At 41.2% G+C, this 26,884-nt stretch overlaps 1 protein-coding gene and 1 long non-coding RNA gene across 5 annotated transcripts in view; one reads left to right on the top strand and one right to left on the bottom strand.

Annotated features, from left to right (window-relative positions):
- ccdc50a (coiled-coil domain containing 50a) overlaps positions 1–26,599 on the top strand; it is a 101,503-nt gene extending 74,904 nt beyond the window's left edge. For both annotated transcript variants that reach the window (XM_060834645.1, XM_060834646.1), the window contains 3 exons: positions 6,815–6,891; positions 16,276–16,355; positions 19,082–26,599. In XM_060834645.1, coding sequence (XP_060690628.1) covers positions 6,815–6,891; positions 16,276–16,355; positions 19,082–19,101 — 177 coding nt within the window. In that variant the 3' untranslated portion in view covers positions 19,102–26,599. The remainder of the gene's footprint in view (positions 1–6,814; positions 6,892–16,275; positions 16,356–19,081) is intronic.
- LOC132821819 (uncharacterized) overlaps positions 25,406–26,884 on the bottom strand; it is a 33,390-nt gene continuing 31,911 nt past the window's right edge. For all 3 annotated transcript variants that reach the window (XR_009645355.1, XR_009645356.1, XR_009645357.1), the window contains one exon: positions 25,406–26,565. This is a non-coding gene — a long non-coding RNA (uncharacterized LOC132821819). The remainder of the gene's footprint in view (positions 26,566–26,884) is intronic.

Here is a 26,884-nt window from a genome sequence, read left to right on the forward strand (position 1 = left end):
CCTTTCTGTCTGGCTTTATTGATTGGTGCACAATAACACCCAGATCACTTTATACATCTGCACTTCCCAATATGTCACAACTTAAATAATACTCTCCCTTACCATTTCTCACACTAAAGTGAATAACTTTAGTCACATTGTGCTTCATTGGCCATGTGTTTGCTGACTCACTCATCTAAATAACTTTAAACATTCTTTGAATCCTCCTCACAACTCTCAATCCTGACCATTTTTGTGTCAACCACGAACCTGGAAATCTTGCACTTAGTTCCCTAATTCAAGTTATTTTTATATATCGGGAGTAGTTGGGATCCAAGCAGTCATCCTTATGACACTTCACTAGTCACTGCCCACCACTTGAAAAACAACTCATTTATTTCCACTCTCTCTTTCCTATTTCAATCAATTCTTAATCCACGTGCTTTAACTTTGCCCACAAACCACTTATGAGGGACCTTATAAAGTCCTGTTGAAAAATCCAAATATACCATTCTATTCAACTACTTATGTGCTCAAAAAAAAACTCCTGACAATTTGTTCAGCATGATTTGTCTTTCACAAACCCATGCTGGCTTTGTCCAATTCTGTGACTGCTTTCCAAATGTTCTGCTATCACGTGTTTTATGATAGACTCTAGCATTTTCCCAGTTCCTGATAGTGGGCTAACTGGTCTGTCATTTTGTTTTTTTTTTCTCTCTCTCTCTTTCCCTTTTTTAAAATGTGAAGTTACATTTGCCACCATCCAATCTGTAGAAAAGGAAGGTGATTGCAAATGAATCCAGGATTTCCAAGGCCACTTATTTTTGTGTTCTAGTTTGTAGATAATCATGCCCTGATAATTCGTTAGCTTTAACCCTATTAATTTGCCTAGCGCTATTCCTTATGACTACTGCTTTTCTCAATTCCATCCTCTCAGTAGGTCCTTGGTCCACTCATATTTGTTCAGAAAGAGTCCAAGTGTGTGTTCAATTCTTCTCCCATATCTTTGTTGCCCATTATAACTTCCCCAGCTTCCAACGGTAAAGGAGCCACATTTGTTAAAAGCAAATTACTGCGGATGCTGGAATCTGAAACCAAAAGAGAAAATGCTGGAAAATCTCAGCACATTTGTCTTTACTAACCCTTTTGCTTCATATATTTGTATAAACTTTTAAGGTCAGTTTCTATGCTAACTACAATTTTACTCCCTGAATCTATTTTTCCCTTTTTGATCAAACATTTTGATCTTTTTGGCTGAATTCTAAAGTGTTCCCAATTCTCAGGCTTGTTGCTTTTTCTGGCAACTTTGTGTCTCCTCTTTGGATCTAATACTCTCCCTAATTTCTTTTGTAATCCATAGATGAGCCACCTAATTATGCTCCAGTGAGAAATGAATAATTGTTATTCTTCAAATGTCATCAAATAATGAACCGCTACCTATTCACCGTGAATCCCTTTAGTAAGATTCCCCACACCATCCTTGCCAATTCGTGCCTAATATCCTCATAGTTCCTTTCATTTGGATTCAGGACCCTAGTTTCAGATTTGACTATTTCATTCTCAGTCTTAAGGAAGAATTCTATCATATTATGACCATTCTACCCAAGAGACCCCACACAATATTGTTAATGCATCCTTTATAATTGCACAGTACTCCCTCTAGAATAGCCTGTCTTTTGATTGGTTCCTCAAGAAATTTGTCTACACAACTATCATGTACACGTATTCTAGATTACTTAGTGTGGAAACAGGCCCTTCGGCCCAACAAGTCCACACCAACCCTCCAAACAGCAACCCACCCAAATTCATTCCCCTACATTTACCCCTTCACCTAACACTACGGGTAATTTAGCATAGCCAAGTCACCTTACCTGCACATTTTTGGAGAGTGGGAGGAAACCGGAGCACCCGGAGGAAACCCACGCATACCCTGGGAGAATGTGCAAACTCCACACAGACAGTTGCCTGAGGTGGGTATTGAACCCGGGTCTCTGGCACTGTGAGGCAGCAGTGCTAACCATTAAGCCACCGTGCCGCCCATTCCAGGAAATCCTCCAATACCATTGCTAGTTTTGTGTATCCAATCTATTTGTAAAATTAAAATCACAGTTGATTACAGTTGTACCCTTATTGTATGCTCTAATTTCTATGATGTGGAGGTACTGGTGTAAGATTGAGTTGGAAAAGGTCAAAATCACATGACACCAGGTTATAGTCCAACAGGTTTATTTGAAAACACAAGTTTTCAGAGTACTACTCCTTCACTAGATGATAGGGAGAGACTAAAACCTTTTGACAATTTATAAGGAAAGATCAGATTTTGACTCTGAGGCGCTTTGGGTTATCCGGAGACCAGGTAGAAGTCTGTGAAGATACAAATATTTTTCTTTATTTCTGACATATGTGAAATTTGGTTTCTGTTGTCCAAATTGCCATGTTTTAGTGTCTCGAACAGATGCACAGGTAAGCATCAATGGTATAATCTAGCTATTGAACCCCATCATTTACAATGAAGTAATAACAGGTTTGTCTTGCTCTGTCACCAGGCAACAGGGTATTGTGAAAGCTTTATTGAGAAAACAGGTTATCTCAAGCAATAATTTTGAGACTCGAATTTGACCTGAAGCTTCAGTTGATTGCAGTAAACTGGTTGAACTTCAATCTTGTGGCCGTAACAGGAATGTTCTTTGATGAGATAATGCAGCCAAACTTGCACAGTTCTTTTCTCGGTGTTTCATTTAATCTTTGCCGTAGTGCGGAGCTCTTGGCAGTAGCACGATTGACTTGGAAACAGCACTTCAGCTGTTGAATTAGTCCTCCTTGAATTAGAAACAAAAACAAAGTACTATGACAATTTTAAGTAAAAACAGAAAGTACTGGAAGTACTCAGCAGATCAGGTAGCATCTGTGCAGAGAAACAGTTAACCTTTCAGGTTGATGGATCGCCTATTACTCCTCTATTCAGTCACCAAACTCTGTCCGTCTCTCAACTCATCTGTTAGTGAAACCTCATTCATTGCATCCTTTCATTTTGATTTTTGCAATGCACGACTGGCTAGCTTGCCACTCCATACCCATTGTATACGAAGACTGAACCCGCACAAATCTTAATCCTTTCTCACCCCTTGTCCTTACTGACCTACATTGACTTCAATTATCACATATTGATTTAAAAATTCTTGACTTGTCTCCAAATTTCTCTCTGGCCTCAGTTCCCCTATCTCTCTGAGCCGTTCTACAGTCTTCTAAGATATCTACTTTGTTCCAATTCCAACCCTGTGAGATTCCATGGCTCCACCAATTATGAGCTCAACCTGAGCCGCCTTTACCTCTTACTCTTCTTGCAAAAGAATACTTTTGGCCATGTAAGCTAACATTGCTCTATATTTCCCTCCCCACCCCTTTCCGCCTTCCGCAAAGACCGTTCCCTCCATGACTACCTGGTCAGGTCCATGCCCCCCTACGACCCACCCTCCCATCCTGGCACTTTCCTCTGCCACCGCAGGAACTGTAAAACCTGTGCCCACACCTCCTCTCTCACCCTTATCTAAGGCCCTAAAGGAGCCTTCCACATCCATCAAAGTATTACCTGCACATCCACTAATACCATTTATTGTATCTGTTGCTCTCGATGCGGTCTCCTCTACATTGGGGAGACTGGGCGCCTCCTAGCGCTTTATGGAACATCTCCGAGATACCAGCACCAATCAACCACACCGCCCCATGGCCCAACATTTCAACTCCCCCTCCCACTCTGCCGAGGACACGGAGGTCCTGGGCCTCCTTCACCACCGCTCCCTCACCACCAGACGCCTGGAGGAAGAACGCCTCATCTTCCGCCTCGAACACTTCAACCCCAGGGCATCAATGTGGACTTCAACAGTTTCCTCATTTCCCCTTCCCCCACCTCATCCTGGTTTCAAACTTCCAGTTCAGCACTGTCCCCATGACTTGTCCGGACTGGTCCAACCTGCCTATCTTCTTTTCCACCTATCCACTCCACCCTCTCCTCCCTGACCTATCACCTTCCTCTCCTCCCTCACTCACCCATTGTACTCTATGCTACTCTCTCCCCACCCCACCCTCCTCTAGCTTATCTCTCCATGCTTCCAGCTCACTGCCTTTATTCCTGATGAAGGGCTTTTGCCCGAAATGTCGATTTCGCTGCTCCTTGGATGCTGCCTGAACTGCTGTGCTCTTCCAGCACCACTGATCCAGAAACTGGTCTCCAGCATCTGCAGTCATTGTTTTTACCCAGTGTCAAAACTTGCTTAATGATGCTCCTATGAAGCACTTTGGAGCAGTTTATGTTAAAAAAAAGTGTCATTGGTGGCTCTGATAGATTTAGACATCCCATTTATCAATATCAAACACATTTGATTAAGTAGGAACACAACTTAGATACCGAGAGGCTCAAGCAGATGCCAAGAGTGGGGGAGTTGAGAATTGAGGAGCTTTTTCAAGAGCAAAATGTGCATGCTGGGCCAAATCACTTTTGATGCTTGTTCTCTTGGGGAAGAAGAAAGGAGACTTGGTCAAGTTATTTACATCATGCAAGGTTAGATCTCATGGAATATAGGGAGAACTACCCCTTTGGATTTAGAACTAGTTCAAAGGTAGAAGACAGAGGGTGGTGGTAGAGGGTTAGTTTTCAGACTGGATGGAGCCTGTGACCAGTGGAGTGCCGCAAGGATCGCTGCTGAGTCCAGTCCTTTTCATTATTTACATAAATGATTTGGATGCAAGCATAAGAGGTACAGTTAGTAAGTTTGTAGATGACCCCAGAATTGGAGGTGTAGTGGACAGCGAAGAAGGTTACTTCTGATTACAATGGGATCTTGATCAGATCGGCCAATGGGATGATGAGTGGCAGATGGAGTTTAATTTAGATAAATGCGAGGTGCTGCATTTTGGGAAAGCAAATCTTAGCAGCACTTAAACACTTAATGGGAAGGTCCTAGGGAGTGTTGCTGAACAAAGAGACTTTGGAGTGCAGGTTCATAGCTCTTTGAAAGTGGAGTCGCAGGTAGATAGGATAGTGAAGAAGGTGTTTGGTATGCTTTCCCTTATTGATCAGAGTATTGAGTACAGGAGTTGGGCATTACAGGACATTGATTATGCCACTTTTGGAATATTGCATGTAATTCTGCTCTCCTTAATGTTGAGAGAATGTTGTGAAACTTGAAAGGGTTCAGAAAAGATTTACAAGAATGTTGCCAGGGTTGGAGATTTGAGCTACAGGGAGAGGTTGAATAGGCTCGGGCTGTTTTCCCTGGACCGTCGGAGGCTGAGGGATGACCTAATAGATGATTATAAAATCGTGAGGGGCATGGATAGGGTAGATGGAGAAGGTCTTTTTCTGAGGTGGGCGAGTCCAGAACTAGAGGACATAAAAGATACAAAAGAAACCTGAGGGGCAACGTTTTCACGCAGAGGGTGGTGCGTGTATGGAATGGGCTGCCAGAGGAAGTGGTGGAGGCTGGTACAATTGCAGCATTTAAAAGGCATCGGGATAGCTGTATGAGTAGGAAGGGTTTGGAGGGATATGGGCCGGGTGATGACAAGTGGGACTAGATTGGGTGGGATATCTGGTCAGCATGGACGAGTTAGACTAAAGCGTCTGTTTCCGTGCTGTACATCTTTATGACTCTGATCAGTAAAAGAATAAAAGGTCATGAAGAAAAGGGAAGAAAATGAAGTTGAGGGTTATCATATCAGCCATGATCTCACTAGACAATAGACAATAGGTGCAGGAGTAGGCCATTCAGCCCTTCGAGCCTGCACCGCCATTCAATATGATCATGGCTGATCATTCCTAATTAGTATCCTCTTCCTGCCTTATCTCCATAACCCTTGATTCCACTATCTTTTGAGAGCTCTATCCAACTCTTTCTTAAATGAATCCAGAGACTGGGCCTCCACTGCCCTCTGGGGCAGAGCATTCCACACAGCCATCACTCTCTGGGTGAAGAAGTTTCTCCTCATCTCTGTCCTAAATGGTCTACCCCGTATTTTTAAGCTGTGTCCTCTGGTTCGGCACTCACCCATAAGCGGAAACATGTTTCCTGCTGCCAGTGTGTCCAATCCTTTCATAATCTTATATGTCTCAATCAGATCCCCTCTCACTCTTCTAAACTCAAGGGTATACAAGCCCAGTCGCTTCAGTCTTTCAGTGTAAGGTAATCCCGCCATTCCAGGAATTGACCTCATGAACCTACGCTGCACTCCCTCAATAGCCAGAATGTCTTTCCTCAAGATTGGAGACCAGAACTGCACACACTACTCCAGGTGTGGTCTCACCAGTGCCTTGTACAGCTGCAGAAGGACCTCTTTGCTTCTGTATTCAATTCCTCTTGTTATGAAGGCCAGCATGCTATTAGCCGCCTTCACTACCTGCTGTACCTGCATGCTTGCCTTCATTGACTGGTGTACAAGAACACCCAGATCTCGCTGTACTGCCCCTTTACCTGAATTGATTCCATTGAGTTAGTAATCTGCCTTCCTGTTCTTGCCACCAAAGTGGATAACCATACATTTATCCACATTAAACTGCATCTGCCCACTCACCTAACTTGTCCAGGTCACCCTGTAATCTCCTAAATGACTAAATGATGGAGCAGACTCAAAGAGGTGAATGGCTGATTTCTTCTTGTATGTCTTATGGTCTTATGAATAAAATGTAGGAGCTTCTGAAGTCTGTTTCTCTGTTCGAGCATATGTGGTCATATCATTAATCTGGCACAGTAGTCTCTGATGTCTTACAGACACAGCTTGCTCCGGGTATGCAATCTTATTGGAAAATTGTGATTATCCTTCCTTTCTCGTTCATGCACAGGAGGCCAGTGAATACTTCAGGTCCAAGCCTTGGGATGGATCAGAACAACTGATAGGGAAATCTGAAAGACCAGTAAGGTATGTCTTATTGTAGTCTCTCCCATCTCTGTAACCAAACTTTCCAAAATGTTTCAAGGGTCCTCTTGTGGTTTCCTGATTACGGGGATCTTGAATATGCAAATCCGTAAAGTGATCCTTGAGTAATTCCATGTTTTGTTTTCCAAAAAGTATCACATTCTAACACAATTAATTTCCAGGATGTCTAGCACTTTGTTCCCTACCCAAAGGTGCATTTTTGTTGCTTTCCACTAGTTCCAGACTAGGGGTCTCTTTCACTCTGTACAGAGCCAGGATGGAAGTTTGGTTTTGGCTGGATTATATGACTCATCTTTGTGTGTCCTTGATCCATTGGGGGAAGCCTTTGTATGATGTTTGTATATATAAATGCTCATTAATATATCACAAATCTTTTTTAATTCCCTGGGTTTGTCCAGCTTCCTGTACACCAGCTACGTGGGAAGCATCTTACTCATTTATTTATTCATTTCCAGGATATGGGATTTACTGGCTGGCCAGCATTTATTACCCTGTCCTTAGTTGCCCATGAGAAGGTGGCAGTGAGCTGTCTGAGCTGCCTTCTTGAACTGCTGCAGTCCACCTGCTATTGGTTGACCCACAATGCCACTAGGAAGGAAATTCCAGCGTGTTGACCCAGTCACAGTGAAAAAAACGGCAATATATTTCCCAGGTTAGGTGGTTAATGACTTGGATGGGAACTTGCAGGTGTTGGTGTTCCCATATATCTGCTGCCCTGTCCTTCTCGGTGGAAGTGGTAATGGATTTGGAAAGTGCTGTCTGAGGATCTTTGGCAAATTTCTGCAGTGCACCTTGTAGATAGTAAATGCTGCTGCTACTGAGCGTTAGTGGTGGAGGGAGTGGATGCTTGTGAATGTAGTGCCAATCAAGCAGGTCACTTTGTCCTGAATGGTCTAAAGATTCTTGAGTGTTGTTGGGGATTCACTTATCCAGACAAGTGGAAGTATTCCATCTTGATGTGCACCTTGTAGATGGTGTACAGGCTCTGGAAGTCAGGAGGTAAGTTACTTGCTGCAGTATTAACCTCTGATGAGTTGTCACCATTGTATTTATATGGCATGTCCAGTTGAATTTTGATCAATGGTAACCCTCATGATGATAGTGGGGAATTCAGTGCTGGTAACACCACTGAATGTCAAAGGGCGGTTGTTAGGTTGCCTCTTATTGGTGATGATCATATCCTGGCATTTGTGCAGGACAAATGTTACTTGTCACTTATCAGTCCAAGCCTTGATGTTGTCCTGATCTTGTTGCATTTGAACATGGACTGCTTCAGTATCTGAGAAATTATGAATGATGCTAAACATTGTATACTCATTGGCAAACATCCCCACTTCTGACCTTATGATGGGGGAAAGGTCATTGATGAAGTTGCTGAAGGTGGTTAGGCTGAGGACACTACCCTGAAGAACTGCTGCAGAGTTTACTGGAGCTGAGATGACTCTTGTCCAACAACCATGATCATCTTCCCATGTGACAGGTACGACTCCAACCAACAGAAAGTTTGCCCCCTGATACCCATTGATTCCACTTTTGCTCGGGCTCCTAGATGCCACACTTGCCGAATGCAGCCTTGATATCAAGGCTGTCATTCTCACTCACCTCAGGAATTGAGCTGTTTTGTCCACTTTGAACCAATGTTGTAATGAGGTCAGGAACTGAGTGGCCCTGGCGGAATCCAAACTTGGCATCACTGAGCAGGTTATTACTGAGCAGTTGCTGCTTGAGAACACTGTTGATGATACCGACTGTCACTTGCTTGATAATTGAGAGTAGACTGATGGAGGGAGCAGTAATTGTCCGGGTTTTGTCCTGCTTTTTATCTACAGGACATACCTGGGCAATTTTCCACACTCATTTAGAAACCGGTGTTGTAAATGTACCGGCACAGTTTGGCTAGCGGAGCAGAAAATTCTGGAACACAAGTCTTCAATACTATTGCCGGAGTGTTGTTAGGCAGGGAATTCCAGGAAATTGACCCAGCAACACTAAAGAAACATCCCAGTCAGAATGGTAAGTGGCTTGGAGGGGAACTCGCAGATGATGGCGTTCCTGTATATTTGCTGCCCTTGTCCTTCTAGATGAAAGTGGTCATGGGTTTTGAATGTGCTGTCATGAGATCTTTAGTGAACTTCTGCAATGCAGCCATAGATAGTACACAGTGCTGCTTCTGAGCATCGGTGGTGGAGGGAGAGGATACTTGTGGACGTAGTTCCAGTCATGTGCTGCTTTGTTCTGGATGGTGTCACACTTCCTGAGTCTTGTTGAGCAGCATTCTTCTAGGAAAGTGGGAAGTATTCCATCACACTGCTGACTTGTGTCTTGTTGATGGTGGACCAACCTTGGGGAGTCAGGAGATAATGTAATCATCGCAGTCTTCCTAGCCTCTGATCTGCAGTTGTCGCCATTGTAATTATATGGCAAATCCAGTTGAGTTTCTTATCAATGATTAGGCTCAGGCTGTTGATATTAGGGTTTCAGTGATGGCAATGCCATTGAAGGTCAAGGGGCTATAGTTAGATTATCTGTTGTTGGAGGTGGTCATTGCATGGCACGTGTGTTGCATAAATGTTACTTGCCATTTGTTAGCTTAAACCTGGATGTTGGCTAGCTCTTATTCCAGTACCTGCGGACTGTTTCAATATCTGAGGAGTGCTGAATATTGTACAATCATTGAGCATCCCCACTTCTGTCCTTACGATGGAGGGAAGGGCATTAATGAAACAGCTGAAAATGGTTTGGTCTTGGCCAGCATCCTGAGGAACTCCTGCAGAGATATCTTGGACCTGGGATGACTGACTTTCAATAACCGCAACCATCTCCTACATGCAAGGCATAACTCCAACTATTGGAGAGTGTTTCCCCGATTCCCATTAATTCCAGTTTTGCTGGGTTTCCATAATGCCATACTCTGGCCAATGCAGCCTTGATAAAGTGACATCTCACACCTCTGGAATTCAGCCATTTTGTCCACGTTTGAATCAAAGCTTAATGAGGTCAGGAACTGATTGGCCCTGGTAGAACCCAAACTGGGCTTCATTGCAGATGTTACTGATGAGCAAGTAATGCTTGATAGCACCGATGAAGACCATTTCCATCACTTTACGTTGATAATCAAAAATCGACTGATGGGGCAATAATTGGTCATTTTGCAATTGTCCTGCTTTTTGTGTACAGGACATACCAGGGCAATTTTCCACACTGTATTTGCCTGTGTGTAACAGTACTGGAAGAATTTGGCAATAGGTGTGGCAAGCTTGAGAGCATAAGTCTTAAATGCTGCTGCCAGAATTTTGTTAGACTGTGTAACCAATGCAGTATCCACTTCCTGAAATCAATTATTGATATCAAGTGGAGTGAGTCGAGAGTGCGGTGCTGGAAAAGCACAGCAGATCAGGCAGCATCTGAAGATCAGGAGAATCCTGCTCTCAACTCTAATCTCCAGCATCTGCAGTCCTCACTTTCGCCTATCAAGTGGAGTGTATTGAATTGGCTGAAGACTGGCATCTGTGATGTTGGGGACCACTGGAGAAGGCAGAGATTGACCAGTCGGCACTTTTGGCTGAAGATTGTTGCGAATGTTGCAGCCTCATCTTTTGCACTGGCAGGCTGGTTCTCCTATCATTGAGGGAGGTAACATTTGTAGAACCACCTTCTCCAGTGAGCTGTTTGACCAACTGGATGTGGCAGGACTGCGGAGCTTTGGTCTAATCCGTTGGTTGGGATTGCTCAGTTTGGTCTATGGCATGCTGTTTTGTAGCTTTGCCCAACTGACACCTCACATTTGGAATGCATGGCGCTGCCTCTGGCATGCCATCCTGCACTTTTAATCGAACCAGATTTGATTTCCAGCTTTTATGGAAATAGTAGACTGGAGTATGCCATAATATGGTAAATTGTGGGCCCTAAGGTTGAAGATTGCAGTGGAGTATGATTCTGCTGCTATTGATGGCCCATACTGCTTAGTCTTGAGTTGTTAGATATATTTAAAGTCTGCCCATTTAGAACGACAATAATGCCACACATGTAAGGTATTATCATTGTGAAGGGGGACTTTGTTCCACATGGACTGTGTGGTGGTCATTCTTGCTGATGCTGTACCTGTGGGACCCAGATTTGAGTCCTGGCACGACACATGATGGAATTTGAATTCAATGATAAACAATATGGAATAAAGAGTGTAATGATGACCATGAATTTATTGTTGATTGGTGGAAAAACCCCTGGTTCACTGCTGTATTTTAGGGAAGAAAACGTTGATCCTTACCTGCTCTGAATTACACTTGGCTCCTGACCCACAACAATATGTTTGACTCTTAACTGCTCTCTGAGCTGGGCAATAAACGCTGTCCTAGCCAGCGACACCATCATCCTGTGAATGAATTAAAAATAACTACACTAATCCCACTTTCCAACACTTGGGCCATAGCGTTGAATGTTTTAAAGGTGGTGAGATTTGCCATCTTATCCACCCTCCTAGGCAATACATTCAAGATTCTCACTCCTCTTTGGGTGAAGGCTTCACCTGGAGGCCCACTGAAGATGTTACCTAGTATGGTGACGAAACCTCTGGAAATTAACCTTCCAGCTCAGCGAGCAAACCTATATCCAGAACAAAGTTTGTGAGAAGATTTGTAGTTCGGGTGCTCGTTGTTGTGGTTCTTTTGCTGAGCTGGGAGTTTTTGTTGCAAACATTTCGTCCCCTTTCTAGGTGACATCCTCAGTGCTTGGGAGCCTCCTGTGAAGCGCTTCTGTGCTGATTCCTTCGGCATTTATAGTGGTTTGAATCTGCCGCTTCTGGTTGTCAGTTGCTGTCCACTGCAGTGGCCGGTATATAGGGTCTAGGTCGATGTGTCTGTTGATAGAATTTGTGGATGAGTGCCATCAACAGACACATCGACCTAGACCCTATATACTGGCCACTGCAGCGGACAGCAACTGACAACCGGAAGCGGTAGATTCAAACCACTATAAATGCTGGAGGAATCAGCACAGAAGGGCTTCACAGGAAGCTCCCAAGCACTGAGGATGTCACCTAGAAAGGGGACGAAATGTTTGCAACAAAAACTCCCAGCTCGGCGAACAGAACCACAACTATATCCAGAACCTCAACCTGAGCTACAAATCTCAAAACTAGTGGCATGTACGGCTATTTCAGAGAGCAGTTGAGATCAACCGCATTGCTGTGGGTCTGAAGTTATGTGCAGGCTGGACTAGATAAGGATGGCAGGATTGCTTTTCTGGAGGACATTAATGAATCCAGTATGTTTTTCTAACAGTGAACAGTCATTTCATGATCATCATTAGACTCTTAATTTTAGTCATTTATTGAGTTCAAATTCCACCATCTGCTGTGACAGGATTCAAACCTGGATCCTTAGAGCATTACCTATGTTTCTGGATCAATAATATTACGCTAGACCACTAGATCAACACCTCCCCGACAGTGTCATATTCTCCTGTGTGGTTTTGGTCACTGACATCATCCAGGGTCACTCCTAGGTCATCTATGTTATCCAATTTCTTGGACAAGGACCTATCACCTGATGGAGTCAGAAGAAAATTTTCGAAAGCAGTTCTCCAACTGTCCGAATTTTCATTTCTTTGTCCTTTTTTTTGCTTTGGAATATATATTCCCAATGCAGGAGATGGACATTGCCATTAGGTACGACCACCATGATCCATCTCTGATGACACGTTTGCAGCTATGACATCATGACAGCTCTCAATAGAAATGAAAACCATCCAACGTCTCTTTGACAATTTCTTTGCATCAGAAATATTTTATTCTAGTAGTCTCTGTCAATTCAAACACGTAATAATTTTCACCTGTCCACTACGACGAAAGTGGTTTCATTTGGTAATTGAAAGCAAAATATATTGTGGCTGCCAAATTATTTTGTATTTTGAAGATATGCTGAACAGTCAGGTTGTAAGTATCTGAAGGGAGTTTTTGATGTAATATTTTTTCACGCAACATGGATCACAGACCCTTTTCATTACCCATTCTTCCTAGAACTATTTCTCTAAAAAATACCTGTTTCTTTTGTCTGTGAATTTAGTTACTTTATTTTATGTGCAAAGCATTTTAATGCTGGATGCTCAATAGTAACATTGAGTCTGTGCATGTGTGCACAGTATTCCTTCGAGCAAAGGCTTCTTTTTGTAAACAGTCTTTTAGCTTTTTCTAGGAGATTACACAGCTTGGCAGAGGCAGAATGTTATAATTTGTGCATCTGTAATGTTCCCCCCCCGTCCCCACTTCATTTAAAAACTGGGATGGAAAATCACTGATCAAAAGGATCTCATACTCTTCAGTGTCATTCTTTTACTCTGTTATTTTGCTGATAATTCTCTTTCCTTGGTCTAATAGTACTTTTCTTTAAATTCCCAATATGCTATGACCATCATGAACTGTAAATATTGATACAAAGTGCTTGTTCACTGTGTCCTTGTTTCCTTACTTTAATTAACAGTATTACTGTTTATAATTTTCAAGGGCTTATACTACTCCTTATCACCCTCTTCTTTTTTCCTGATATAATTGTTTAAAATATATGTTGTTTATGATATCCTTTGCAAGCTGCTTTTTCATATTTTTACAGCTGTTACTGCAGTTACATAATTGCCTTTTTATGTTATTTTATATCTCTTCTACTTGCTAGGATCAGAGTTGCATTTTGAAGTTGCATGAGTTATCTTTTGCTTTATGTTGTCACATAGCTCTTTAGTCATTCATGGCTACTTTTTTTTTGGCAAAGCTCTTTGCCCCTCAGGCATATAAACTGGTTTTGTATTGCATTAAATTCTTTGAGAGATTCCCAATACCAAACCTGTGCAGCAGTCATTGGGTTGAATTTGAGTGGTAGACCTAACCAACAAAAGCCTTTTCTTTGAGTCATTTTGTCTCTCCCCTCCCTGTCCACCAGCCATTCCTGACGACCACCACGCCTTTAATTTGCAAGAGCACAAATATCTTCTTGTAAAAATTAATATCATAAAAGCTCATCTATCCCAGAACCCATTTAATACCCAATACACCTGTCAATTCAAACATTCAAAATTAAAACATGATATTGACTGGAAAGTAATAACCATTTGTAATTTACACAACTGTCAATTTTCACATTGTATGTTATAAGAGTTCTGTTTATTTCTGGCTGAAACAGCTGTGTGTAGTCACTCACCCATACTTGATAAAGACGCAATGAACAAATATGAAATAAACAAATAATGCCTCTTAATGCTCAATTATCTTTTACACATTGAATTTCTTCTAAATGAAACTTGGGTTGCAGCTTAGAAACTGCAATAAAAATAAAGCAGTTGCTGACAATGGAACTGGACTCCAATTAAAATTTGCCTCATAAGAAGGACCGTTAATAACTGCAATCCCATTCTCAGCTTCTATGGTGTCATGGAGAAATTGGAACATGTGCCCTTTTTAAATGATGGGAAGTGTAATGTATAACGAAGTCTTGTAATTATCTTTCTGAGCAAAATAGTTTTGCTGCTTTTCTCTCACACTCCCAATGGCTCGCTTTCTCAGTCATGGAGATTTCACAGCATGGAAAACAGGCCCACCCTGTCCACGCCAGTCACCAAGCACCTATCTACTCAAATGTCATTTTCCAACATTATATGCTATGGTAATTGAAGTGTTTGCCTGAGCACTGCTTACAGGATGTGAGGGATCCTGCTGCTATCAGCCTTTTATGAAGTGAGTTCCAGATATCCCACTCTCGAGTGAAAGTTTTCTTCCTCAGATCTTTTCTCATATTCCTACCCTATACCTTAAATGTATAACCCTTGTGATCGATCCCTCGAATAAGTGGAAACGTTACTTACTATCTGCCTTGTCTGTGCTCCTCCCAATTTTGTACACCTCTATCAGGTGCTCCTTGAAGCAAAAAACCCGGTCTGTCTAGCCTTTTCATAGCTGAAATGTTCCCAGTGGAGGCAGCATCCTGATGAATCTCCAATGCACTGCATTTTGTACAATCACAACCTTCCTACAGTCTGACAACCAGAACTACGCACAGTACTCCAGCTGTGACCTAAATAACTTTTATACAACTCCATTACACCCTCCGTGCATTTATGTTTAGTGCCTTGACTAAAGTAAAGACAAGTATCCCATATGCCATCATAACCACCTCATGGAGCTGCTGTCAGGAATCCATAGACATCACACTAAGGTCCCCCATTCCTCTGATTCTACCATTCATCTTGTATCCTCCTGTCCATTTGTCCTTCCAAAATGCATCACTTCTTTCTTTTCAAGATTAACTTCTTTTTGCAACTGTTCAGCTCATCTAACTAGGCTTGTTCACATTGTCCTGTAGTCTAAGGCTTTCCTCCTCCTCATTTATCACACCACCAATTTTCATGTCATCTGTGAACTTGCTGATCATACTTCCTATATTCAAGTAGATCATTAATGTAGACCACAATCAGCAAGGGACCAGCACTGAACCCTGTAATATGCCACTGAATGCAAGCTTCCAGTCACAAAGACAATCTTCGACTGTCATCCTCTACTGCCTGTCATTAAGTCAACTTTGGATGCAATTTACTAAATACCATGGATCCCATGAACTCTTCCCTTCTTGATCAGTCTCCCATGTTGTAACCTTGTCAAAAGCCCTACTGAAGTACATGTAGACTCATCATTACCCTCAGCTGCACACCCCATTACCACCTCCGAAAATTCAATCAAATTTATTAGATGTCATCAGCTCTCGGACAAAGCCATGTAGACTTTCCTTGATTAATTCTTGCCTTTCGAAGGGGAGTTTAAATCTGTCCCTCAAAGTTTTTTCAAATATTTCCTGACCACTGATGTTAGTCACTGTCCTGTAGTTTCCATATTTATATACAATTATTATTGATCAGTACAACCACATTAGCTGTCCTCCAATCCTATGGCACCCTTTTGTTGGCCAGAAAGGATTTTAGAATTAATATCAGAACTCCCTGTAGTCTGCTCCTTTGCCTCCCACTGCAGCCTGTGAATTTTTCTACTTTCAAGCCCACTATACACTCATTGCAACTTTGGTCTCTGGTTGACCCTAGTCTTTCCCTATTTATCTTCTTGTCCCTTACACACTTTTAATGATCTCTAGGTTTTCCTTTATTCTGCCTGAGAGTGTTTGTTTTTCATGCTCCCTCTTCTTCATCCTCATTTCTTTTTTAAGTAAACCTGCACTTTCTATATTCCTTTAGGTCTTCTAATCTGAGTTGTGATTCTATTGGATCTCAGTTGGATGAAAATACACTGAAGCAAGAAGTACTGGATGACAATGAAGGGTGATTGACACTTGCCATAATTTAATACATCTTATGCATCATTTTTCTTTCCTGCAGGCCTCCTGCATACCAAGAGGAGTCAACTCCACAGCGCCCTTCTCGCCCTGCCTCCAGGCCTTCTGAATCATCACAGAAAGGTACAATGCACACACAGTGCCAAGTCTTGAGCCTAGTGGACAGCAAATGCTGGCTTTGGCTGGGATTTTAAAAGATGTTTCACTCTCAAACATCCAGTTTTACTAAATCTGCAGGCTGTTATTTAGGATTGATGTTGCTATACATATAGACACAGCTGTAGTGATCTGCCAAGGGGCAAGTCCTCAGCTCACTTCCCCATGTTTCATGGTCTTATGCTTCCCTCTTCAGCCTTTTGTAGGAGCCTCCCATTTTCAGTTTGAAGCTGATGAACATCATTATTTCTTTCTCCCTTTTGGTTTACATTACCACATGTGCTGCTATCCAAATCATCTAAATGTGTGGATTCCTTAAGGTCCGGTATGGTCTAGATTATGTGAGGCTAACCACCTTTTGGTTTAATGAAGAGTCTTGTATTATAAGAAAATGCTTTTTGCATCTCGGTACGTATTTATAAGTTATAAGAATAGACACTATTGTACATTACTACAAGGACTATGAGGAGTACCTACCCTTTGTCTGTCGCCCATGAGGTTCTGCTTTATTCTCCCATTCAGTTCTCATTACATCATAGGGTGGTGTTTTTTGCACTCAGATGTTGACCCTTTCAAATTCATGTACGATATACATCCGTTGAATCATCCTTCACTCAACTCCTTCAGCAAGTTCTCATGTCTTAAGAATATTACTGATTCAAACTTGTTGTCTTTTGTGATAATTCATGAATAATCTTTCCTGTTCCATCATCTGCAGCCACATTTTAGAACTCTCACTAAGTTCTCTACATCTTTGTTTGAGGCTGAAAGTCTGCTATTCTATAGGATGTATTGAGATGCATATTTTGAAATGTTAAATGTAGGGAATTTTCAGCCCTGGTTCTATCTCCAACTTCATAAGTAATAATAATAACAGTATATGAGAGGAATTATTCTACATTGCTTCAGGGGACCAGTTTACTTCACTACACTTCACTGAATGGAATTTCAGCAAAGCAGGAGAACTATCTTTATATTGGGTTTGACCTGGCAACTGGTTTAGGACCAAATATGAGGGGCTTTCAAAGTGCACTGACATTCTAAGAAACAAAGCAGATTTGGTCAATACTACAGAGGAGGCAGAGATTGTCCCATGAAGGGGCGGCACGGTGGCTCAGTGGTTAGCACTGCTATCCCACAGCACCAGGGATCTGGGTTTGATTCCTACCTCGGGTGAATCCTGTGTGGAGTTTGCACATCCTCCCTGTGTCTGCGTGGGTTTCTTCTGAGTGCTCCAGTTTCCTATCACAATCTAAAGATGTGCAGGTCAGGTGAATTGGCCATGCTAAATTGCCCATAGTGTTAGGTGCATTAGTCAGGGGTAAATGTAGGGGGTTGTGTTACTCTTTGGAGGGTTGGTGTGGACTTGTTGGGCCAAATAGCCTGTTTCCATATGATAGGGAATCTAATCTACGTCTGTACCAACTTTTTGGAGCCATTCACTCAGTCCTCTTCACACCTTTCTTCCTGTAGCTCTGCAAGTTTATCACCCTCTGGTTGCCATCTTATTTCCTTTCAAAATTATATTGCATCTACTTCCACTACCTTTAGCAGTTATTTTTGCACCCCACATGTAGCAATGAGATTGTGACCTAAAGCTCTGTTGGTGATGGTGAGAGTAGGATGGTATCACTCTCAAGTGTGTGCTGCGGAATCTTTGTCGTTCCAATTTGTACATGTGTTGTATCAGAGACAGCTTTTATAATTCATGAGTGCTGCTCCATTTTGGGTAGCTCAAAAAAGAATTGCAGAATGATGAGGTCACAGCATTTTTCAATACATTTTGAGATACCTGACCTAGAAGTTAAGCCGCTGAAAATGTGTTGCTGGAAAAGCGCAGCAGGTCAGGCAGCATCCAAGGAACAGGAAATTCAACGTTTCGGGCATAAGCCCTTCATCAGGAATGAAGGGCTTATGCCCGAAACGTCGAATTTCCTGTTCCTTGAATGCTGCCTGACCTGCGCTTTTCCAGCAACACATTTTCAGCTCTGATCTCCAGCATCTGCAGACCTCACTTTCTCCTAGAAGTTAAGCCTGATGGACTTAAAATATTTTTTTTCTTTCTGGCCATGGTTTTGGGGGAAGATTGTGGCACCTTCAGGAAATGGATCCAAGCTAAATTCAAGACTATTTGGCCATGATATTACTAGGATATTGACCAAACGTACATGGAGGTTGAGGACTATCGCTGAACTATACCTCAGCTCCATTGATTTGCCATTGCTGTATATGTCAAGTTATTCTTATCCACTAACAATATCAAAGTTTTTAAAATGTCAGTCATTTACAGTAATGTTCAGATTTCCACAATACTTGGAAGAAAAGTGGTTTCTACTTTCACTTCTGAATGGCTTGAGTCTAATTTTAAGATTATGCCCCCCTTTTTTCTGGACTGTGCCACCAGAGAGAATAGTTTCCCTGTATCAACTCAGTTGAATCATTCAATCATCTTGAGCACTTTGATTAGATCACCCAATAGTAATCTTCTAAACTAAAGGGAATACAAACCTAATCTTGGCAACATGTAGCCAAATTTTACCTTTGGTTACCGTGGTATCATACTGCTGAAGGCTACTGTATATCCCCTTCATGGTAACTATATCTTTCCTGAGATGAATGCCATACCTCAAACCAGACTCTGATCAAGGTGCAGTGCCATGTTTCTCATTGTTAATTGGTGTTTGTTTGTTCAGTTTCTTATTACAGACAGTGACTGAAAGAGTGAAGCAGTTCTGAAATGAAGAGGATCAAAGTTTCATCTGTTTCTGTTCTGTGTGGATTAGGCTGAAAGTTACTGAAAGAGTTTCACCCAATACTTCTATCTGACCTGTTTACGCGGGGAAAAGAATTACTGGATGTTTTCATGTTTGGCAGCAGATTTAGTGTGAGTTACCTATCGGCGCCAACCTGATCTTGTTTGGGAGTGTAAAATCTTTATTGTTGAGCCTGTTGCACAATAACCCAAGGGATGGTGATTTTTATTTTTTTTAACAAAAATGTTAAGTTGTATTAACTTTTTATTATAAATATATTTGTTTTTAACTCAGGCTTCCACTGTGTGTTCTAAACAGCCATGCTCAGCAGATTGAATCACTTGCAGTTGCAGCAAAACTTTAATCGTATGATCGAATTTTGTGATTCTTCTCTTATTGTCTCTTCTTTATGACCTTTCCTGGTTCTCGTCAAGTTAAGGTTGTTTGAGTTACGGTGGCCACAAAATTTGTTGGATAAATACAATTTATGTTAAAGTACAATTAATAATTTGTTACTAGTGGGATCCAGAGAATTACTTGTGCTTAGGGAAGGGCAAGTAATGGTGAAACAAACCAGGTTCCACCAAGCACACTTCATAGCACAAGAACCTGCAGGTGTTTGAGAAAATTGCTGCATACATATCTTTTCCATTTTGACAGATCTTGAACTTACTTTCAAGCTAATTTGCTACTGTCTATCTCTGCTCCTCTCTCCAGGAATGCGTATAATAGTCTTGAAATCTATAAGTATTTTCATTTTCACATATCTAAATATTAAAATTCTGTCTATGCAGGTTCTTTCTGTTAATAGTTTTCTATATGAATTCTTGTGTCCACATTTAAAATAAAAATTGCCCATGTCAATTTGTCATGCTTGAATACACCCTCTCACCATAGGAGACATTATAGCACCACATAGGAGTTTCTCCTGACAACATAAAAATAGGAACTGAATGATATTGACTAAATATGGAACTGAATCACATCTTCGTGCCATGTTATTGCCCTGTTTTACCTGTTCTTGATCTCAACTCCTTCCATTCAATGACTGCTGAATCTGCAAAACAAAAAGCATTTTTCGAAACAAATTTTGATCATGCATTTGCAACTCTTTTTCTAGAAGTGTGATTCTACTGATCACTCTAATATGCAACATCTTGGCTGATTGAAAGAATTTTGTTTTTCAGTTGAATTTTCAAGTATTTGAAGAACCATATTTCATAAGTTGCAATTTTCAGTCCTTGTTAGAAGGGTGTTTGTTTTCAGCAGGTCTGGTTGCTGCAGGATCATGGAGATCAGCTTGGGATTAACAGTGTGTGTGAAAAACACCAGTGAGTGATTCATGACTGGCTGTTCTGTTATTGCCTGTCTATATATAATTGCAGGTATATCTTGACAACATTGTGATGTTTTGAGGAAAACCACACTTAATCCTAGTTGTTCTCCAATTCCAGCCCTCCCAACCACTTCTCCAACCCCACCAAGACCACCTCGTCCCCCTCTTTACCTAACCCTCCTTTTAAATGCTGCATAAATGATCAATTAACTGTGTTTGCTTAGGTGTGTAGGAATAGCTTAACGGCTTTCTTTTGTGGCATGTTTGTAGATTATGTTTGTAAGTTGATTGGATTTCACAGGATCCACTGCTGTGTCTCAGAATGAAGGTGCTCCTCTCCCCAGCCAGTGCTGCATGCTGTGTGTGTGTGTGTGTGTCAAGGTAATGTAGGTCATCGCTGCATGTCTGTGTTTATGCTGATTGTGCTTCATGTATGTTGAGCAGCAGGGGTGAGCAGAAGTCTGAGACTGTGCCAACCTGTGAGGCCAGAAAATCTTTTGAAGAGTTAATGAAGCAGAATGTCATATTTTTAACTCAAAATCTTTTAAACTAATGCTTGGTAAAAGAGAAAAAAAACCCTGCTAAGTAATGAGAGTTGATAAATGTAGTGAAGGCTGGTAGTCTGCGAAGAAAATCAGTGTCTTGGTATCTAGCAGAGACGGTCTGAATAACAACATTCAGCACTCTATTCATCACTGTTTTTCTGATGTCAAACTCCCAAAATGCATTGGTTCTTATGAAACATATTGTACTAGCCAAGCCAATGGTGTATTCTTGTTCACTCTTCCTCAAGTTGGTGGCAGTATATCTTCTAGATACCCCAAGAATGCAAGTTTCTCCCTCTTTGGGGAAGATGCACGAGCAGAGGTGACTTGTACTAGAACAGCATCCATGGGGGAATGCATCAAATCTATCATGTCCTTCAGGAATGCAGTGTTATACCATTGCACATGCATTCATTCATTAACATAGGACATTTACTTGCCAAGTTTTATTCCCCTCGAAAAGTAAGTTACTCTGAGTGCTTAACTGTCCATAGTGCACTGAAGTAGTGCAACAGAAGGCCATGAGGGAGTCGTCTCTTGATCTGTCTTCCTCAATATTCACAATAGCATTGGGAATGATCCCAAGGTTTTTGTACTTTGTGGATCAACCTTTGGCAGGCCTCAGCCCATGTCTGGTACTAAAAGCTTAAACACCAGGGTCATATATGAGTGGGCTGCAATAGACAACTGGTCACAACTGGCCGCCTTCTGCAATAAAAGGAACCCTTGATTTAAATTTGCTGCTAGTTCAGTCTGTGGCCAAATCTGAGAGTACAGATTTGAACTGACCATGAAGGAGACCACCATCCCTCATATTCTTTCTTCCACTGATACTATGCTCTGCAACTCTACCTGCCATTGTATTGTCTTGTTGGGATCTGTGTCAACATCCTTGTGTGTTCCCTAGTGCTGTCCTTAGATCTCTTCCTGCACCTCTCTTATTGTCCTCCCATGAGTCTGTGTTTCCCTAGTACCATCTTTCTGGGGTGTATATATCACCGCCATACTCTTGTGCCATCATAGGACCTATTCAAAGACCATTCCTTCCACCCTACTGGAGTCTGTACATTTCATCCCTATTCTGTGTGGACTTGTCATTGCTGCTCCCTTGTCTGAAATGGTCAGGTTTCTCTATCTAATGCTTATCTGAACCTCAAATCCACAGCGTCTACTTAGACACTTGCATTTTTTAACTGGTAATATTTCTCCTATTCTCATTTTTAAGAAATGCTTTGTTTTAGGTGGCACTGTGCTACACGTGTTGTCCTTGTATTCAATAACAACAGCATGCCAGATTTCTGCCTAGCACCAAGCCCCCTACCATCTCATTCTTATAGACAAGTGCTTCCATTGTCAGTCACTTATTTGTTGTTCAAAGTGTGACTGTTTATAGAAAAGTGCACAGATTATTGTGTCAGCAATAATTCTCAGAGCAATACAAATCTGCCTTATCTCTTAGAAAGAAACATCAAAGTAGCCAGGTTTAAAATGCTTCAAAAAATTAAGTGAAACTTTAAACTTTTTGCACTAACACTTTCTGGAGTTTCCAGTGACGGTTAATCTTGACTTCCTCTGTTTAATGATTTTTAAACCTAAATATCACAGGTAATTGCTCTCGCAGCCCACTGTCTCACTTACCACCTCTTAATTCATGATTCATGAAGATAGGCTGAACATATTCCAAAGATTTCTTGTTTTTAGTAGTTAGAATTTTTTTAGAAATTAGCATGATTTAAAAAACACCTCATTGCCTCACATGAAGAGAGTGTCATTCTTGCTGAGTTCAGTTGATGATTTGACAGAGTTAAGCTTGCCAGGATAATAGGTTTCCTGCAGTAAAGAAACTAGCAGGTTCTTGTTATGATCCTGAAGTCTTCTGGTCACTTACTGAGATGAGTTATTTTTATTTAAAATTCTCAAACTGCCATAATGGAATCTGAATGTATACTCTCTGAATTACTCATATAGGATGTGAAGTACCAGTCCCATTCAACAGCAACTACATCAGCATATCCAATGCTAGATTGCTTTTTGTGACGGCATCTCTTGCAATTGTATCACAAATAGCAGGTAGTCTTTCAGGCTTTATAATCTTGCACTCTAAGGCGGCTTCTCAATTCCTCCAATTTTTTGTTCCTTTCATTGTTCTTTCCATCCACCCTGTTTCCTCGCTCTTGCCCTATCATGTTTAAGATTGCATCACAAAGATAAGTAGGAGCAGCACGGTGGCTTAGTGTTTAGCACTGCTGCCTCACAGTGCCAGAGACGTGAGTTCGATTCCAGCCTCGGGCGACTGTCTGTGTGGAGTTTGCACATTCTCCCCGTGTCTGAGTGAGTTTTCTCTGGGTGCTCCGATTTCCTCCCACAATCCAAAGATGTGCAGGTCAGGTAAATTGACCATGCTAAATTGCCCATATTGTAGGGATGTGTAGGTTAGATGCAATAGTCAGGGGTAAATGTAGAATGATGGGGAATGGGCTTTGTGGGATACTCTTCAGAGGGTTGGTGTGGACTTGGGCTGAAAGGCCTATTTCCACACTGTAGGGATTCTTAAAAAAGTTTTTAAAAGTAGGTTGTGAAGAGGAAATGAGGCTACAAAGAGAGAGAGTTCAGTGAATGGGCAAATTAATTATAATGTGGGGAAAATGTGAAATTGTCCATTTGGACAAGAGGAGTAAGAAAAAGTGTGTTATCCAAACAGTGGGAATTTGCAGAGCTGAGACTCAAAAGGATTTGAGTGTCATCTTGTATGAATCGCTGACAGAATGCATATACAGGGAGCTCCTGATTTATGAATGATCCCATGTATGGTTTTAATTTTAAAGACCCAGCATATGGACACTTTCTCTTATGGATAGCTGCTTTATATTGTCGAACATGTATTCCGACTTACAAATGGACTCGAGAATGGAACCTGTTCATAACGCGGGGGACTTCCTGGATACTAAATAATTAGGAAAGCTAAGAGAATGTTGTTTAGTGTAAGTGGGATTGAATACAAAACTAGGGAGGTAATGTTTCAGTTATACAGGGAACTGATTAAAAAATATCGAAACTAGGAACAGAAACAGGCCATTCAGCCCTCAAGTCTGCTCCACCATTCAGTATGATCATGGCTAATCCTTTATCTCATTGTAAATTCTCATTTTCTCCTCTAACCCCTTGATAATTTTAATGTCCATTGATGAGACCATGTCTCAACTGCTTTGTACAACTGTTTTCTTCTTATTTAAGGAAGGATGTTATATGTTGAAAACAGTTCAGTAAAGATTTACTAAACTTATACTTACTCAAGTGGTTAATACTGCTGCCTCACATGGCTAGGGACCCAAGTTCAGTTCAAGCCTTGGATGACTGTTTGTGTGGAATTTGCATGTTCTCCCCATGTCTGTGCTCTGGTTTGATCCCACAGTCCAAAGGTGTGGATTAGTTGGATTGGCCATGCCATGTTGTCCATTGTGTCCAGGAAAGTGCAGACTGGATTAGCCATGGTAATTGCAGGGTTATGGTGTCTAGGTAGAGGTCTGTGTGGGATGCACTTCAGAGGGTCAGTGCAAACTCAATGGGCTGAATGGCCTGTTTCCACACGAGAGATTCTATGATATTACCTTTGATATTACCTATGATATTCTTCCATGATATGGGTGAGTTGTTTTCTGAATAAACTTTAAACAAGCCAGACTTGTATTTGCTGAAACCTAGAAGAGTAGGAAATGACTTTATTGAAACATATAAGAGGGTCTTGACAGAGTGGATGTGGAGAGAATCTGGAACTAGGGGTCACTGTTTAAAAGTTAAGGGGCTTGCCCATTTAAAATGGTAGTAAGGAAATTTGTTTCTCAGTCATGAATTCTTGGAACTGTCTTGCTCAAAAAGCAGTAATGAAGAGTCTTTGAATATTTCATAAGGAAAAAGTAAATTCTTAGTAAACCAAGGAATGTGAAGTTATCTGGGGTAGGAAAGGAACAATAAAGTAACAAGAACAGCAATGATCTTATCGAATGGTGGTGCAGTCTCGAGGATCTAAGTGTCCTACCTGTATTTCTACTTTGTGTTTGTATCTCTGACTCATAAAGTGCTCTAGGACATATTTGTGTAATTGAGGAGTACTGTAGAAAGATGGGTTTTTGATTTGTGCTCTGGATTGAAAACTATTGCAATCTTGAGTATTTCTGCCTGAATTACTCCACAATGAGGGATTTCTCTGTGTGGATTTCAAACCAACTTCATCGCACTTTAGTATTTTAGCCTTATGCATTTTAAAGAGAACATAGTCCACACTTGGTTCGCGCACCTCTTTTATCTATGAAGGGATAGGATGTAAATTATTTTGCAAAATAAATTCATCAGTAAAGAAGCAATTTAATTTGGTCTTCCAGGAAAGAACAAATGTCCTTTAAAGTTAGGTATACAATTGGGTTTAGTGTGTTTCAGTGATAATTAGTGAAAGGACTTCGAACCATCTTCTATTTACAGATTGTACACTTTGGCTGTGTTTGAGTCTCTCATGATGTTGCTTCAGAATGCCCACAATTTGGAAGCTAAACTAATGTGAAACAGATCAACATTCTCTATAGGCAAAACTTTTCTCATACATGAATCTCCAAATGCAAGCCACATTTTGCCAGGGTAAAACAAAGAACTGCGGATGCTGGAGATCTGAAACAATAACAGAAATTGCTGGAGAAATTCAGCAGGTAGGGTAGCATCTGTGTGGGGGTGGATGGGAGGGTGGAGAATCAGGGTTGATGCTTTGAGTCCAGGGATTTTTTTTTTTAATCAAATGTCAGCAATTTCTGTTATTGCTACGTTTTGCCAGGGTTAGGTTTGAAGCCAATGTTAAGCTCATCCCCCACAAATTGTTTGTGGGGATATTTTTTCCCAAATGGTGAATGCTAGGAACAGGCAACCATTGGGTTGAAACTCAAAGACACTATCAACTGAATGTTTTGTTGATGCCACCTGAAGATTCAGAAGATGCACAGATTGCAGGAGGCAAGGGAGACTGAGGGAAGTAAGGGAATCTCCAGGGTACAGAGTAAAATTGACTAGTTGATGTACGTTGAGGTTTTTCCTCAGCCAGTGTTGAACACGTCAGTATTTGGACAATTGAGTCCACCTTGCTATGATAACAGTATTATTTGTCCTTTCTCTGCTCACCCCAGCTCAGTAAATATATTCCAGATATGACCAAATATTCAATAGATAGCAGCATTTATTTGCCACATTTTTATTTTATACTATTATTCTGTACACTACCCAAATTAAGTCACATTCTGCCTTGTGGTGTATTCTTATGTATTTCAATGTTATTGACTTAAGGAGCTGCTTTTGCTAATGTCATCCAGATTATTTTTATAAATTCTTTTTAATTATGTTTATAATTATTGCTTCTGACAATAAATCAATAAGATGCTGCTTAAAGACGTTCTGTTGACTGATGGTCTGCATTCTTCAGCATTTCCTTCAAAGTGTTCTTCACTTTAACCTTTTAAGCCTCAGTCATCTGCCATACTGAGGTGGGGGGGATGTGGACTGGTGACCTTGATTATACAATAAAAAAGAAAATAAAGTTTTTACATGTTTAACCATTCCTGGGCATTTCACGGCAAGTAACTATGTTGAAGTGCGGTCACTGTCGCAATGTAGAAAGCTCATTAATCAATTTACTCTCAAGTTCCCACAGACAGTAATGGTATGATGACGAGATCAGTTTTAGTAATATTGGTTAAGCGATAAATTTTGGTCAAAACGGAGAACTCTAAGACCATCTATTTATCAAGCTTGTCCGCATACTCCCAATGCCTTGCACACAATGAATAAGCTCCATTGTCCCCTGTTGCAGTTTTGGAATCTCATGGG

This window comes from Hemiscyllium ocellatum, chromosome 13 (assembly GCF_020745735.1).
Source record: "Hemiscyllium ocellatum isolate sHemOce1 chromosome 13, sHemOce1.pat.X.cur, whole genome shotgun sequence".
Classification (NCBI taxonomy): Eukaryota; Metazoa; Chordata; class Chondrichthyes; order Orectolobiformes; family Hemiscylliidae; genus Hemiscyllium; species Hemiscyllium ocellatum.